The sequence below is a fragment of the Eubalaena glacialis genome, chromosome 1 (assembly GCF_028564815.1).
Source record: "Eubalaena glacialis isolate mEubGla1 chromosome 1, mEubGla1.1.hap2.+ XY, whole genome shotgun sequence".
NCBI lineage: Eukaryota > Metazoa > Chordata > Mammalia > Artiodactyla > Balaenidae > Eubalaena > Eubalaena glacialis.
This window is the reverse complement of record NC_083716.1, coordinates 207,496,133-207,513,807: the sequence shown is the minus strand read 5'-3', so window position 1 is coordinate 207,513,807 and position 17,675 is coordinate 207,496,133. Positions and strand designations below refer to the sequence as shown.

The 17,675-nt window shown below is 37.3% G+C and overlaps 1 protein-coding gene across 1 annotated transcript in view; it reads right to left on the bottom strand.

The window, feature by feature from the left end:
- Positions 1 to 1,697: 1,697 nt before the first annotated feature.
- Positions 1,698 to 17,675, bottom strand: part of FAM117B (family with sequence similarity 117 member B) — an 82,444-nt gene continuing 66,466 nt past the window's right edge. The window contains exons 5-8 of the mRNA XM_061186563.1: positions 15,543 to 15,686; positions 13,712 to 13,937; positions 11,417 to 11,537; positions 1,698 to 5,657 (exon numbers count right to left, since the gene is read on the bottom strand). Of these exons, the coding sequence (XP_061042546.1) occupies positions 5,339 to 5,657; positions 11,417 to 11,537; positions 13,712 to 13,937; positions 15,543 to 15,686 (810 nt within the window). The 3' untranslated portion in view covers positions 1,698 to 5,338. The remainder of the gene's footprint in view (positions 5,658 to 11,416; positions 11,538 to 13,711; positions 13,938 to 15,542; positions 15,687 to 17,675) is intronic.

Sequence of the window (17,675 nt, the reverse complement as noted above, 5' to 3'; positions counted from 1 at the left end):
CAAATTGTGGCTTTTCCTGCAACTCCTCTGAATCATCCCAATGATCTCAAAAAATAACTGCTTAAGGCATGGAACTGAGATGAATGGTCATACTTCTGGGTTTCTGGCCATCAGAGCTCCATGACAGTCTTCTCTAAAACAACACAATGATTAAGCATGACTCATCCATGCTACTGTATAAAATCAAAGAGTATATGGAGATAAATTCTCAGTTTGAGGAAGATGCAAACTGCTGAAAAGACAAGAATTTTTAAAAATAAAACCAGCAATTTGGAGATGCTTAGTAAAGAGAAGTAGAAACAATGTCTTTAAAGACTCCAGTATCTGTGTTAAGATACTAGACCAACCCCAAAACACATACACAGAAGTTGTATCTACAACAGTATTTTTCAAATCATTTTGATTACAACCCACAGTATGAAATATTTTACTTTACAACCTAGTACATATGTATCCCTATGGCTAGCAAAAGCTTTACATACAAATACTATTTCCCTGATGTCTTCAATATACTTTTGTTTCCTGTTCTGCTTCATTAAAAAAAAATGTTGGCTGGACCCATTTAATTCATTTCAAGACCCAAACAGTTTGAAAAACACTGAGCCAAAGAGATACAAAGGCTGTGTTATCATACCATGTTCTAGTAGAGGTTTAAAATATTTAAAAAGCAAACATAATCTCAGCAAGGGAAAAAAATGATATTGATATACATCGGCAGGGAACTCCTAGGAAGAGGATACTATTTCACACCCAACCACTTAAAAGCAACTTTCAGTTGCCTTTAAGGAAAGCAACTGAAAGGTCTATAATGATCTTTTAAGGAAAGGATCATTACAGACCTAAAAACTTTTGGGGGGAGCGGTTATATTTAATACTAATGAATCAAAGCAAAAAAAAAAAATCAAATAAATGGGGGAAGATGGGAACACCCAATTTGAGATCTAAATTTGCTCCTCTCAACCTCTTTAAAGGTGGAAGGAAAAGACTGAGAGGAAAAAAAAATGGGAGAAAATGTTACGCCAATTTGAGAGATTCTCTTTGCGTTTGCTGCTGTGTTTAATTATAATGTTATATATATATAATCTCCAAATTCTGGTTAAATTTTACCCCCAGAAATAATTTTTAGAATTTCTTGCAAAGTAATTTGGTGACCACTTTTTATGACAGGCAGCTGTGATGACACTTTTATTTCACTTAAAAGATGACCCTGCTTTCTAAATGATTATACTGCACGCAGCCTTCATACAGATTAAACCCTTCAGCCTAAACAACTGTCTTCCATTTGTAAACCACCGACACAAAGGAAGCAGCAAGAATGAATTACCAAAACAAACGGGAAAAAACTCCTCTATCTGTACTTTAGAATGAAATTAAGTGACTGCCCCCAGCTAAATCTCTAACAAGCTGTAAAGTACTGAATTACCTATAAACAGGTACGTCTTTCAGTATGCTTGCTTATATTTTAACATTTGCTTATTAGCACTTAACACAAAGATCAGGTGCTTTCAGTTCAAGAGCAAGTTAAGGAGGTAGCAAGGAAGTAAGGAAGTAACAACTGGCAATATTATATATCCTGCTACCTAACACAAATTCATCTTTCTATCTGTGAAAAAGAACATACTAAAGTTATTTCAAGCTAGAAATGTCTGAAAAGAAATTTGAATTTGAGGCAATATTCATAAAAGTACACAGAAAAAGACTCAAGAAGAACAGACTTTATTTTTAACATAAAAGTTCTATTTTCTTGTGAGGCAGCAACAAGTGTTCAGGTATAGGGAATACATAAGTACACAGTAACAATATTTATCACCACTGGAAATGCTGTTTTTTGGGAGAATTTTGTTAGAAAAACGAAACTTTAAAAATTGCATTTTAAAAAGATTTACACAGCTTCAACAGAGATGAAAAATAAAGACTTTTAAAAAACATAAATTATATTCTTCAACAGGATTGTACAAACAAAATATTGTTCAGGGCTGCTCTGCTTATCATTAATTTAGGCAGAGTAAAACTTAAACCTTAAAGTGCGAAGTTAAGTGTTTTAGCTTTCTTAATGCAAATTCAGCACGTCCACTGGTCTGGTCTTGAGACATTGAAATTCTAAGCATTAAGGAATGAATCTTTAGAATAGTAAATTCAGTAGTGGCAATTTTTCTTTTATTTCCTTTAACAAAAGAAAACTCTGACAACCCACTCTTAATCTTGGACATAACAGAAAGCTATAAATTCTATTTTTTAAATACCTTCTTCCAGTAAAAGCCAACCATTAAAAAGAAAGAAAAAAAAAAAAAAAGGCTTCCTTGTTGCCAGTTATTCCACAGTTAGCAATAGCACCTTCTAAAACTCTGATTTGGCTTGTCACAAATATAAGAAATATTTTAAACAAAATGAAGACTCTAGTTAAAAAATAATTTTGGCATCCATGCTCACCATATTAATCAAAGAAGAAAACAGGTATTTTTAAAACATAATTGCTCACAAAAGCCATGACAAGTAATACAGACTTGGTCATGGTCAGAAACCGTAAATTCATGTTATCACCGCAAGGAAAAAACCGTTTAAGAGTAAAAATAACTTAACACTGACAAAGTTTATAACCAGAGAATAGCTTTCTTTTGCTGAAATATACAAGCCACCTATTTCTTTCTTTTACCGCAATGGAAGTAAATTTATTTAAATTTTTGAAAAATTTAAATTATATTCCCATTGAAGCTATTCTAATTTATTTACCTTCTGTACAGTTTTCTACAGAATAACAAGGTAGTTATGGAATGTAATTTTAGAAAACAATATTATGCACTCTATTGAGAGTAGACCCATTTTAAAAAAAAAGTCAACCACCTGTGAACCAAGGTTACATAAAGCCGAGTAGACTATGGCCAAAATTTTTTCAAGACTGCATAAAGCTCAGATACTTAAAAATTAGCCCTTTGGCACTGGCAGTTAAGTGTTTTTTATACCTTGTACCTTCCCCCCCCTCCTCAAATCTCAGGCTCTATTTCTCCCAAACATGAGGACTATGTTTAGTTGCCATATAATTCATTTACCTGCAAATTCACATTCTCCTTACAACCAAACATTAAAAGTTCCACCTATGAGACTGTGAATAATACTATCTTAAACTTGTTCTCCCATTCTGATTGTAAATTACTTTAGTTTAAGGATATATGAAACTCTACAGAAAGATGTGAGTTAGATAAACATGCACAACAGAGTAAGAGGAAAAACTGTTTACAAAGTGGCATTGTAGTTGTAAAACACCCTTGTGACATGTACAGATGGAAAGGGAAGTAAGTGTAAGGCAAGGAAAAGAACATAGATTTAACAGAATTCAGGTCATCCAAAAACTGATTTTGGATTTTTTTGAGACCTTATTTTTTAACTTCCTACCATCGATACCAACTCACCTGATTTCAGCTTTACCTTTCTTTTGTACTTCTGACAGAGCAGTTCTCAGTGGTGAAATGGTAAATAAAGTTAGAGGCAAAGAATCAAGGTTCTCAAAGAACCTACTGACCAGAACATTTAGACTTTGAATAACTTAGCTTTTCCTGATTTAGAAGCCACAATGTACTAATTTCAGGAAAATTAGTTTTGGACAGAAGGGGTACCAAAATTCATCGATGCCACCAACTGAAACCTGACAGACTTATTCAAATGTTTGAGTTTATCTAATTTGCCTAAATACATCTCTGTTTTCAACTTAACAGGGCAAAATTTTTAATTACTTAGATGTTTTAAAGGTACGTGAGTATAAGAAGTCCTTTCAGAAGATTTATTGCTACCACTAGCTTTTCTTTGATGGGATATATCTGGACAAACTGACATATTAACCTTCTAAACTATATCCCTTTTACAAGTATTTGTTTTCTCCCTATAATATAATATGTATAGGAACATTAAATTATTGCATCATAAGGTAGTTTATGAAGATCTTAGAAGGATGCTTTCTATCAACACTGTTTGCTATAACTTTTTAAAAAGAGCTGCTCCTTAGTTTCACTACCACATACCCAGACATGAAATACTGCTGTCATGTGATACTGGCAGTGATTGTATTAGGATGAGCCTAAATCCAAAACCGTATGGATTCTTCAAAGGTTCCTGTTCTTTACGCTCCAAAGCTCTCCTTGCCTGTTTTCCCAACCGTGTGGAATGTTGGAGGGAAAACTAGCAAAACCTATAGGCAACATATCTCAGTGCCAACCACCATAAAGGAAACGTCAGTCGCAAGATTCTGTGACTAAGGATTGCTATTCAACGGATTACACTCCTGGCAAACTACTAACCCTGACCAAATCCACAAGACAACAACATCACAAAAGCAAAGGAGGAAATCCATGCACAGCCATTTTAGGATCTCTTGGGGCTATGATACAGTGACGGTTAAAGGTAGAACGACACCTGTGGGAAAGAAAGGAGATCATGTGATAAATATTGAGCAGAAAACCCAAGGGGCTCCTTACTCCTAGCTAGCAGTCGACACGGGGTAGTTTCCTTTTGGCTCACTGATTTTTAAACCAAGTTCCAATGATGGGTGAGAACATATTAAAGCACTTGTCTCCAGATTATAATTTTTCTGACCACATGGTGAAATGTGTACAGGAGTAGTGAGGAAAACAGCAGTTTTACAAGTATTTCACCCAAAGCACAAACTTCTGACATCAAAAAACATAAATCACGTAATGTACTAATATTGCTTTTTTATCTCTTTTATATATACTTGTTCAATGCATTTACCTATCAATTCTTGTTTGGGAGAAGAACACAGTCATGAGGTTAAGATTGCTAGGAAAATGTCAACAACCCCTTTGGTCCCAAAGCTGAAAACAGCTGAGAAAAGCACACATCTAGAAAGGGAAACAAGAAACAGAGGCCAAAGAATCGTCTGAACATCCTGTTTGCTATGTTTTCAGAAAACGTAACATTGGTATTATAAAATAGTCATTTTCATATAAAAAGATGGTTCTTGCAGCATCATTCACGTCTCCCTTCAAGAATCATGTTTGCAGGGATCAGTTTTTTATTTGTTTTTTCAAAGAAGTCTAATTTGAAAGCAAAAAACAATGTGATATCAGCCCTCCAAAAGGAAAGAATGAAACCTTTTTCTTCTTTCAACTGGTGCTTTAAGAAAAAGCAGGCTAAGCACTGAGGGCCGGCCTTCAGGAGTGAGCAGAGCCATCAGAGGGGCTGCTTTCTTCCAGAAGCCGCACGGTGACGCGTCAGCGTGGAAATGCTGGAGCACATCACAGCCAACTGGGAGCGCACGATGCCATCGCTGCCAAGGGATGGAGGAGATTCTCAGTTGCCCAGAACAGTGGCCTCACAGCACTGGGGCCTATCCTTCAGCTTCCTCAATGGGTTCTGGTGGTGGGAGGAGAGAGGCTGGTGGCGGGACTGTACTCGTTCCTCGAGAGACTCGGTCTTGCTCTGTGTTTGTAGACAGGGAGGCCACAGCGATAGGCTGCAGAAGAGTGGTTGTCATGCCAGTGGTGACTGTCAGACTGTGGCCAGAGCCCTTGAGGGTAAGATCTGGTGTGGGGAGGAGTGGCTTAAGGATGCTGACGAGGCAGAAAGCAGAGCCGCTTTTAGGAATGAAATTCACCTTGTTTTTGTCAGGGCAGTAAAAGGCCGGGATTTCGTGAAGTTGTTTTGGCCTAGACATAGAATAAACAACCCAATACTTTTAAGTCACAGAACATCAGAAGTTCTTTTCTTTAAAAAAAAAAAAAAAAAGTAGTAACTTACAGACACAAAAAAGGAAAACAAAACTCAAGCCATGTCCAAAGCTTCAAATGCTACTGACCAAGGACACATGATTCAAATTATTTATCTCAATGCTGGAAGGACACCAGATTTTGTTGCTGCTTTCAGTTCCCTGGCGAGCCCCGGGCACCACATAGGATGCTCAGACATCTAAGTGAAGATCTAAGATAGCCAATCTGAATAAAGAATTTCTTAAAGCAAAAGATATTCTAGCTGTTTAAAGACAAAAATATGTTCCACTATGATTTTTCCAAAGTCTGCACTATTTTGAAGGGAAAAGGCAAGGAAATTAATGACATACATTGTCTATCTTTTACTGAGTTCCACCACTGCGTGACTAAACTTCAGTGGGCATGAGTTCTCCAAGTGCCCTTAAAAATCTCTTTGAAACAATTCTGAGTTAATAGCCATGATGGTTTTCTGAATAACGTAACATAAATGTAAAATCAAAATAAAACTAATGACAGTCCTCTGTTCTGAAAGTTTTTATTGAAGCCAAATCCTTCCCTGTCCCTAGTTGCTCCTGCAAATTAACCCAAAGAGCTGCAAAAGGATACGAGTGTTAATGGTATTCCCTGAAAATATAAAAAATTAAACTGTTACAGTAACATGGAAGTGACACAAAATTAAAAAGAAATTCAAGTGGAAGAACCTAAATAAATCAAGACTCAGGTGGGAAAAGGTAATATGATATGACAAAAGTATGGTTCTCATCTCTCCTAATGAAATGGAAAAAAAAAAAAAAAAATCCAAATGTGCCAAGTCTGCACTAGATTCTGGAGACCCAAAGGCGAGATGATCTACAAGGAGATAAACATGTAGTTCTTGGGAAGAAGAAGGTACTGGGGACAGACTGTATTTCAATATCATTAGTCTCCTTTATAATCTTTAATTTGTTTTTAAAACATTATTCAGAGAAGCTATGAATTACTTCAAAGGATCCATAAGCTTTACTGGACTGCCAGAGGTGCCCATAGCACAAAAAAGCTTGAGAACTCCCACAAGCGGGACTGACAGATGTGATAAAAATGGTTTGTAAAAGGTTTAGAGGTAGAACAAGGGAGTGGATAACCTGTGGCACAGAGAAAGAGTGGGGGAGTTTGGTAGGAAGGTAGCTTCTAGAGGAAGTAACATCTGAACTGGGTTTTAAAGAATGAATAAACAACAGACCTGGGGAGTAGGTGCAAAAAAAAAAAAAAAGTTCCAAGTACAACATTTTTGGGTGGGCATATTTTGCTTTGGGTGGGTATTTTTTATTAATAGTGAATACTACCCATGGATAGCTTTGGCAAGTATAATAATTTAAGAAGAAAAAAATTACATTGTTTAAATTTGTTTTTCTTGTGTATTGTTCTTCCTTAGATACAATGGAAACTTATTACTTGAGTACATCTAGGGCCACATGTGTATTTGGATATATTATGATAAGAAGAGCACACACCCCTCTGTTTTTACTGACAGCATGGATTTCAATTCCTTAAAGAAGATAGGAAGTTGAGATTATGTTTCTTTTTTTTAAAATAAATTTATTTATTCATTTATTTATTTTTGGCTGTGCTGGGTCTGTTGCTGAGCGCGGGCTTCTCACTGTGGTGGCTTCTCTTGTTGCAGAGCACAGGCTCTAGGCGCGCGGGCTTCAGTAGTTGTGGCACATGGGCTCAGTAGTTGTGGCTCGTGGGCTCTAGAGTGCCGGCTCAGTAGTTGTGGCGCACAGGCTTAGCTGCTCCGCGGCATGTGGGATCTTCCTGGACCAGGGCTCGAACCCGTGTCCCCTGCACTGGCAGGGGGATTCTTAACCACTGCGCCACCAGGGAAGTCTGAGATTATGTTTCTATAATTAAATAATGCTTGTATTTTCTTTTGAAGAATTATTAAAGATAGCTTTCATTCTTATATTAGGAAAAAAAGGGCTAATCAATTTTTATACCCTCCTCCAAATGAGGCCTAGGTTTTTAATTAATTTATTTATTGTTTGAGGTTATCTTATTAAAAAGATAAAATTGTCTTAAAAATCACTTAAGACACATGGCTGCTAATGGATCTTGAAGATGAAACCACACATTTCTGAGATACAAACTTCTGACTTTGACATTTTTTAATGACAGAATCTAAAATCAGTTTAACTTCCTTTCTGCTTTCATGAAAACAGACTTATGACAGATCTCACACAAAATAACGTAAACAATAACAACTTGTCTAACTGGCACCCAGATCAAGAAAACAGAACACTAACAATAAAAAAAAAAAAAAAAAGCATCACCACCCCCCCTCCAGTCATGACCCCAACCCACCAAAAGGAATCATTTTTCACTCCATTTAACTTTGAGGAGCAGATTCTCCAAGAAACTCGTTACCCACCCCTGGGGTGTATGACCAGTATTATACTTATGCTACTAGAAGCTGCAGGTACTAATACTACTTCAAAGTTTTCTTCAATTTAAGAACCATACATATCAAAAAACCAAAACACACACACACACAGAAACCCTCAGAACTAGTTTAAATATTTTACTTTTTCCTTAAGAAGTTATTCCAAAAGGATTGTATCTCAAAATAAATATAACTGCTTGCTAGCTGACTTTGAGAAACAGATGGTCAGGATGGATAATTATTATAGGTATTTTCATACTGATGTGAGGAATTCTTTGGTATTTTTTTTAAAGGCTTATGTATTTTCTTTTTAAATTCAGGAATAAATTAGTAGCTAAGAAATGGTGATTCCAAATTACTTATAATGGGAGGGAGGGAAAGAAAGGAAGAAAAGAAGGGGTTATGTCATATTTTTTAAAAAATCTCTATACTGCAAAAGAGGCCAAAATATCTAGGAATCTAAGGTAACTAAGGTCAAGGAGTTCATTAATTGGGATCAGGAAACAGCATATGTGACTTCATTAAAAAGGACTTGCTGGGACTTCCCTGGTGGTCCAGTGGTAAAGAATCCTCCTTCCAATGCAGGGGACGCTGGTTCAATCCCTGGTCGGGGAACTAAGATCCCACATGCTGTGGGGCAACTAAGCCCGCGTGCCACAAACTACTGAGCCCGCGTGCTCTGGAGCCCCCACTCCACAACTAGAAACAAGCCCTCACGCCACAAGGAAAGATCCCACAGGCCACAATGAAGATCCCGCATGCCACAACTAAGACCCGACGCAGCCAAAAATAAATAAAATAAAATAAAAAGTAAATAAAAGACTATGCCTCTGGTGCCATATTAGCTATAAAAAAAAAAAAAAAAAAGGACTTGCTAAGTGCAACAGGCATGGCTATGGTCTGTGCTGTATCAAAAAAAAAAAAAAAAAAAAAAAGAAATGCAAAATCTGGTCTTGCCCTTTTTGGTCCCAAATCCAGCTACCTATTTTCTTTCAGGTAAATAAGCATACATTTCTAAAAACCAGAGATCAACCTCTCACTGACTCCAACCCCTGGTTCAGGTCAGAGTTATTACCTTTAAACCAAAATTAAGACTTGGAGAGAAAAGTATACTTTAAGGAATGATTAAGCTAAAATTTAAAAATTAGGACCAATAATCTACCCTTACTTTACTGCTAGTGCATCCAGTTTTGCTCTAATTATGACATAACTGGGGCAAAAAGGAACCAATTTTTTAGACTTTGAGTAACTTGTTTTATTGATAGAAGGTTAAAATTACCTCTAAGAAATCCACTATTGGGTTACTGCTGTTAATTTCTTTTTGGGATATAATTAAGATATTTAAAAATGAATAGATTTCCATGAGCTACACATCCTTTATATCAGTAAAATTTATAATAAACTATGTGCATTTAAAAAAGACTAGGTTTACCTTCTAATAACAGATGGCTGTGCCATAAAACATTTTATATGTCAGGGTTTACCTTACGTTTCTTTGATCTATCTATCCATCCACACACACACTCTGTCCTTTCTTCCTTCCCTTTAGAAACAAATAACATAGTTGTATGTATATAGTTCAGATATTGAGAAATTTTCCAAACGTAACAGTCTAAGGCAGATACCACAGGACACCAACCCACACAACCAATATTCACTCAAAGTCATTTACACAGAAATTCAAACTGCTTTTTAAGTCCATCAGCCATTTCTCTGCACTTAGGCACATCTGAATTACCAATACGTCAATCAAAGATTTCAACTCCATAAGGTTCCATGTGGACCATCTGATTTTTACTTAAAAGAATGACTCCATTTCTTAAGAACTCTCATGAAAAGGTCTAAGCCAGCATTTTCAAGTCAAGCATAAAAATCCTATGAGGTTTGTTAAAGATGCATAATCTAGGTCTTACCTACGTCCATATTTTTACTCATTAGACCTGGGATGGGACCTGGGAATCTGCAGTTTTAACTAATAACCCAGATGATTATGATGCAGGGAGTCTATGAAACACATGTGGAGAAATACTGCTTAAACTCTCTGGCACCAGTCAAGTTTTTAGACTTACATGGTGAAAAAAATAAGCAGTTGCTAAAATGGAGTTTTCAATTACTGTCAGAAAAGCAGATAGGAGACTGACAGCTGGGATCTCCTAGTAGAGGAGGTGAAGGGATTAAAAAACAATGCTCTTTGTGTGGCAAAATTATTCAGAATTTAGCTTAAAGGAAGCACTGACAGAAGGGGCACAGAGAGGAACAAAAGGATGCCATATTTTAAAATGATTCTAAGATGTTCATGATGGAAGAAAAAGATACATTATGTGATTCAGACAAGGCTGGACAATCTCCACATTGCAGTTTTGGTTTCATACTGAGAAAAAGCCAGAGGATGGCTCTTAGACTTGCAGCGATAGTGAGATTGGAAGGTGAGGTTTATATAAGTACCATCATCCTCTCCCCAAATAATGTTCATCAGCTAATTTGCTCAGTTTTATACATACCTGCAACCCTGCAGCCACCACTTACAAAGCAAGGGGCCATAGCTACTGAAAACACAAAGTTGCAATACTTGCTGAGCAGAGTCTGAGTCTAAAACTAAGAGTACCTGACTAGAGTACTAGCCAACAGAAATATATGAGCACAGAAGATCGCATACCAAGGGTACCAGACGCCGTTTAAAATTCTACTTTTTCCGTGATCTTCATCACAGGAACGTGTTTCTGCAAAGTAATAGGATTCTCTTCCCCATGTTGGCAGGAAAATATTTTCTTTTAATTGTTTAGAGAACTGGAGACTAAAAGTAGTTAAAAACTGGAGGGAATTTGATCCTTGAAAGAAGGAAACCCACCCTGCATTGAGATCCGTGGTCTACCTTGAATAAATACAATGCTAAATTCAATGTGTGGAGCTGACTGTTTACAGGTTCAAAACTAACCACGGGTGATACGTTGGGGACAACTGAGGAAATGTGAATAACAACCGGATATTAGTTCATATTAAGCATAACTGTAATTTTCTTTGGTATGACAATGGTATTGTGGTTATGTAGGAGTGGTTACTTTTACTGTGGTTACTTTTAGGAAATGAATATTAAACTGTATTTGAGGTTAAATGTCATGTCTGCAACTTACTTTCAAACAGTTCAGCAAAAACTAAGCAAAATGTTAACTATAGGATCTAGTGGTGGATCTATGGGTGGTCACTGTACTGTTCTTCAGCCTATTTGAAAATTCTCATAATAAAAGTTTTGGGGGGGGGAGGGATGGTGGGGGATACTTACGAGCATTCCTCAAAGACTTTGACCCTCTCACAGCCCTCAGGAGGTTCCCTTTTGAACATGTAACTGTTGTTAGGTTTTGGTGAGGTTGCATATTTGGGCAAAGGAGAGTTGTTCCCATTATCTGCAAGAAACGACATGCTGGATTACTGAGAAACACTAGCACGTACGTGCAGAGTCATACTGTATTGGATTGTTCTTGACCTCCCCCTACACCATGAACTACCTGAGGGTAAGGAATAGTGCTTCATTCATCCACATCACCCCACTATCTAACACAATTCCTGGTAAAGAGGAGATAATGTTTGTTAAATAAATGCATAAACAAGTAAGAGATTTTTATTTTTCTTCTACTTACCATCACCACAGCCTAGGTAGGTTATTATTTAACCTACCATCACTTACTCCTCAGCACTGAACACTGATCTATGTTGCTGCCGTATTCCTATTCCGTACACGGCATATGGGCTCAAATGCCACTTCCATTCTTCCCAGGACAAGTAACTGAAATGGTTCTTCACTGGCTGCTTATCATTCACTCCTGGTCTGCCCCTCAGAATCTCTCTATTTGACTTCTCTGCTCCTCTGGTCACAATCTCTGCTCCAGGTAGTCAGATCCATATGCACACTATATGCCGAAGACTTTCTTTTGCCTACGAACTTCTCTATACCTAAGAGGTCCTTCTCCATACACCTTCCAAAACCTCCTTCAAAGTCTGGCTCAAAGATTTTGAAATCTTTATAAATTAACCCTACCAAAGGGAACACTTCTTGACTCTGGTATTCCTGTCCAGAGCTGATGTCCTCAGTTTCTATTATATTAACTTGAAATTCTAGACATGTTCCCTAAGTGTCCTATATGTAGAGTCTGACTGTGCCAACTAAACTACAATTCCTTGCTGGCGGTAGCACTGTAGCCCCTTCTCATAAAAGAGATCAGAGGAGCTAACCAGTCACTAGTCTCCTAAAGTCAAATACAGCAGGACACAAAACTTACGTTGTTCCTATATGTTATTGAAGTAAAAGTAGAAAGTATGGGAAATCAAGGGACAGATTATAATAGCCATGGTTTAATTTGTGAGGAGAGGGGTACATCTGATTGAGCACTAAGTACCAGGGGCTGCATTCACTATCCCTTTTAATCTTCACAATAAGTATCAGAAGTAATTATGCCAACTCCTGACAAGAAACACATGGCCCAATCAAAGGATTTAGTTCAGTGGGTGTCAAACTTCTGTGCACGTGAATCACCTGGGGGCACCAAAAATGCCTAGTGCCTGTGTCCTGTCCCCAGGGGTTGTGATTTAATTGGTCTGGGGTGTTGGTCTGGAATAGCCATGTTTTATTTAACCTAGAAGATGACAAAAAAGGGTCCAAATAATAAAATTTTACAACTGCCCACTGTCTGAAGTGACTTCTTCAGAAAATCTTATGTCCTCTGTACTTGCTATAGTCTAAGTACTTTAGGTGACTGGCAGTAATGACCAGTTGTCTTTGGACATGGAACATTTCAGGACATTCAACACATTGCAAGTAGAAAGTTCTAAATGAATGACTACTAAACTGAGCTGTAGAATTTATTTAATAATAAATATCTTATTATTGCTCTCAAGTTCATGTAATAATAACTAGGATTAGGCTAAAACAACACTGCCCTGATACAGAGAGATGAAAGGCCCTATTTGTTTTAAAAAGTAAGAATATTATTAGTAACTAATATGCAAAGTGCTATGTCTCCAATTACTTTCTGAGTCGGGCAAGTGGTTTAATACTATAAGTAGCCCACCACCACCACCTTTTACTCCAGGCTTGCCTGGAATACTCATCTTGCATTGATATAAATCAGCTTAATTCTTGTTAGAAATATCACAAATACAGATCCTAAAACACACTACTGTAACTTGAAGGTTTCACATTCAATTAAAAAGTAGTAAGATTGTAAAAACATGACAACTAAGGTGATAGAGAACAAATGCTTATCAGGACAAATGTTTATCTCATTTATACCAAAAAGAATGTCTCTCACTAATAAGGAGCTTGTATTAGTAAGTGCAAAAAAGGAATAAAAAGGTACAAACCAAAGCCCATAAACCTACCCAGCTAGACCATCACCTGAGCACCACAGTAAAACCTACTGTTTTGTACTCCACTTCTTTTAAATCTATGTTTTGAACACATCTCAGAGTAATTATCTTAGTAGCCCTAAGTGTGTGTGCTCTGCTAGAAAATGAACAGAATGCACGATACAACAGGTGGTATTCACTTATCATCTGGTAGCAAACTCCTCCTGCACTGTACCTTTATCCCTGGGATCAACAAGCAGGTCATCAGCCGAACAAGGGCTCTCCTCGCTCCCCTCGTTGGAGATAGTGAGGAAGGACGTGGGGGACACAGACTGGGAGCGGCTGCTGCTGTTGCTGCCCCGCTCTGCCCCGCCGGGCGTCTGCGTGTCGATGCTGCGCGTGCTGCTGCTTCTCTGCACCAGGGGCGGAGGTGCACGATGGCCGTCTGGAATATCTTGTGGCTGTTATGAAATTTTAAAAACATAAGTATTTTTGTCATTGATTTTTCATATAACCTATGCACATCCTGCTGTATCCTTTAAATCATCTCTAGATTTCTTATATACCCTAATACAATGCAAATGCTATGTAAATAGCTGCTGGTGTGTGGCAAATTCAAGTTTTGGATTTTGGAACTTTTTGGATTTTTTTTTTTTTTTTTTTAATTTTTTGGCCATGCCGCATGGCCTGTGGGATCTTACTTCCCTGACCAGGGATTGAACCTGTGCCCCCTGCAGTGGAAGTACGGAGTCTTAACCACTAGACCGCCAGGGAAGTCCCTGGCATTGATTTTGAAATGCACCTAACGTCACCCTTCCCCTGTTGTTCCAGAAGACTCAAAAGTCAGAAACCCTCTCCTTATCAGGCCTCGCGAGAAAGAAGCCTCTGTGTTGCTCCGTGGGGACACCCCTGTCTCATCTGTCCCCCGCTGGACACTGAGCGGCAGAACAGAGCCTCTGTATTCCCAGGGTCTGGCACATGCGTGGTCAGTGCTTGCTGAAGGATGAACTGCACTGAATTACTTATCATGTGCTATTATTTTTAAAATTATAAAAACAGGCCATTATAAAAGAGGAGAAATCTAGGTGCAACTCTAGGTTCCACATTAGAAGAAAACGTTATCCACTGTGTAAACTAGTCATACTTGATGACAGGCCCTGCTATGTTCTCCCCCTGCCCACTTCCTCCAAGAACAGGGTTTTCAAAGAAACCTTCCTAAGTGAGAGAAAGCTTAATCACAGCAGTGCTAATTATACACGGAAATCAAGGAGAACACTCAGAGGGAAGCTTGTGTGACTCACTCCGCAGGGAAACCAGCTCCCTGTATACCTCTGGTACATTTACCTTTATTGCATCAAAGAAAGTTTCCCCATCATGCAGTGGAGGAGGGAAGGAGAGGGTGTGGGCAGTTGCGTTTTCTCTAAGCTAAACCAACCTGTAATCTTAAGGGAGAGAATCTTAGGCGTCAATAAAACACTACTTTAAACTCCCCAATTCCTCTTTCACTGAAGAATGAAAGCTTAAATATATTGTGACATGGTTTTAAATATAAACAGGAAATTTTATATCTTATATATGAACCACTCTTATGCGTGTCATAGTTAATAGAATACACATTCTTATATGTATTATAGGTAAGCAGAACTGTGCTTCGATGATACAGTCAACCAAACAGTAACTAACATAAGCAAGAGGTAGATTCATACTTTAGAAAGTATTCCATGTCATATCCCTCCCTCCTCAACAAACTCGTAAGCTAAACTTCTGTTAAATAGAGTTATAGCCAATAAGAAGCATATCACCTGTCTAGGGGTTTTTAAATACAGAACAACAAAAAATAGCTTCTGTTCAAGGATCCAAATTTAAGTCACATCAGTTGTCTCTATGAGATGCAAAGAAATGAAAACTTTTCATTCACTTGCAAAGGTCAAAGTTTTTCAAAAGAGAAAATTTTCATTCTCAACAAGGAAGAAACCCATGTAAATACGGAAACCAAAACTGTGAATTTTCTTAATAATTAGAAAAGTTAATGTATAAGAATGATTTTAAGATACAAGAGTACTTACTATAAGTTGTTCTTCCTTTTCCCCAGTCTCTTTAATTATTATTTCAATCTCCTGATTCAATCCTTCCACACTATTCCGGAACCGGGAGCCTGTTGATTTGGTGATGGGAATTACTGGAATAAGTGCACTCTTTGGAACAGGAGCCTTAAGAAAAAGTGGTGGAGGGGGGAGAAGATACACTTAATACTACCTTTAAGTTCTCTAGATGGAAGCATACTTTCATTTGACATGGTTAACTCTAAAATAAATCAAAATAAAATTTATAGGCCTCACAAAAACTGTGAATAACCAAACCTGCTCCTTGGTATACATGAAATATAATTTAAAGCCAAAACCCCAGACAATCAAGGGAGAATTTCAGAAGTTTATTCACACCTATGAGGGACTATAAAGGGAATAGAGATAAAGGAAAATACTAAAAGAATGTTAACCTCAGATATTCTTTTATAACAGAGTTCAGGTTTCAGAACATAACTTTAAAGTCCTCTAGTGCCATAATTACCTATATTCCAGGAAATAAACGACAAAAAGTAATTTATCAAAAAAAAAAAAAGAAAAAATATTTTGGTGGAAAAATAAAATCACTTCCAAAGTCCATACATAGTAGCAAGATTACAGAATAACTTCCCTGTGAAATTTATTTTTATTGTCATTGTAATGATTTTAATATGTTTTGTTCCAAAGCCTATCTCTAATTTTTTTAAAAAAAATTTCCCACTGGCACAGTATTACTTTTGAAAAGAAATATCTGATTATATTACAGGATGTCACTTGGTTTCCTGACAAACACTCAAAATAAAATATGAAACAAGAATTGCGAGGTATCTGCCAAAGTTCATAGCAACAGTGTGCCAGAAGATCATCTTGTATTGTGCTGCTGTCTGGTAAAGAAATGTGATTATTCCATCCTTCATTTAGGGAGGTTTCTTTGGAAAACCTCTCTCTAAGAGAAAAGTGGAGGCAAGGAAACAAAGGTAGTAACAGGGCCTCTAATCAGTTACCACTAGTTTCATTTGATAACCTTGTTGTCTGACACAGAACTTAATGTTAAACCTGTATTTCTTCTTTTTTATTCCTGCACACCTTTGTAATTAAAAAAAAAAAAAGAGAGAGAGAGAAAGAAAAGCACAACACAATCCTGGGAAACCTAAGCAAGACCTTTGTGAGAAAAAAAGTCAAAGGGAAATCAAAGGGAAAGCTTCAATATGGAGTGCTGAGGCAGCACTTCTTCACTGCTTAGTTATGTTGGGCCCCAAGTCTCACCTTCCTCACGTGTAATATGAGAACACAGCACTCCACCTCAGAGAGTGGTTTTGAGAAAGAAACGAGAGGACAGGGGCACAGTGCCTGGCCCAGAACGGATGGCTCCTCAGTAAACAACAGCTACAATTTTTATTTTGTGTTTTCCCTATTATGTATTTGTGTTTTCCCTATTTTATTCTTGTCTTTTCACAAATTTTTTCAAGTACTATTTTCTTCTACATATGGAATCTTCTAACTTTCCTGCTTTTCAATCCTTCTGTTCCCCAGTCTTCTCCCCATACTCTCAAGCTTCTCATATTACTTATTTCCTTTTCACTTCCATCTCTTCTTCCTGTCCCATCTTCTAGTCTCAATATCCACTATCAAAGGAAGGAATATGAAAAATCTTAAGTTTAGATATTCTATAGGTGTTTTATAGAGAAAATTTATATAATTAAATTTTTTTCAAGTCCACATCTTTGAGTCATTCTCTACATGGTAGATCTTTGGGGCACTGATATACCATTTCCAAAATTGTCTGCTGAGGAAATCTTTGCCATGTCAATATGTCTATTCTCTTGGTCTACTTCCTTTTCTCTGAAAACTTGTCCTGGTTAGACCCCTTCAGATTCCATAAGTGATAACAACTCTCCACCCAACTTGGCAGGTGGCTAAAGCACAACAGCATCACAGATCAAGTACTGGTTGGAAAATAAAACCTGAACTCAATGACACTCTATACTTAACAAAATTTAAATTTCACATAACCTCGCGTCAGCTAAACTGTAAATTCCAAGTAACAAAGAGTGGCCTATAAGAACAACGAGATTTTTAAAAGGTGAATGGGAGAATTATTTTGCAAATTTACAAACAGAAAATCATGGGAGTAAA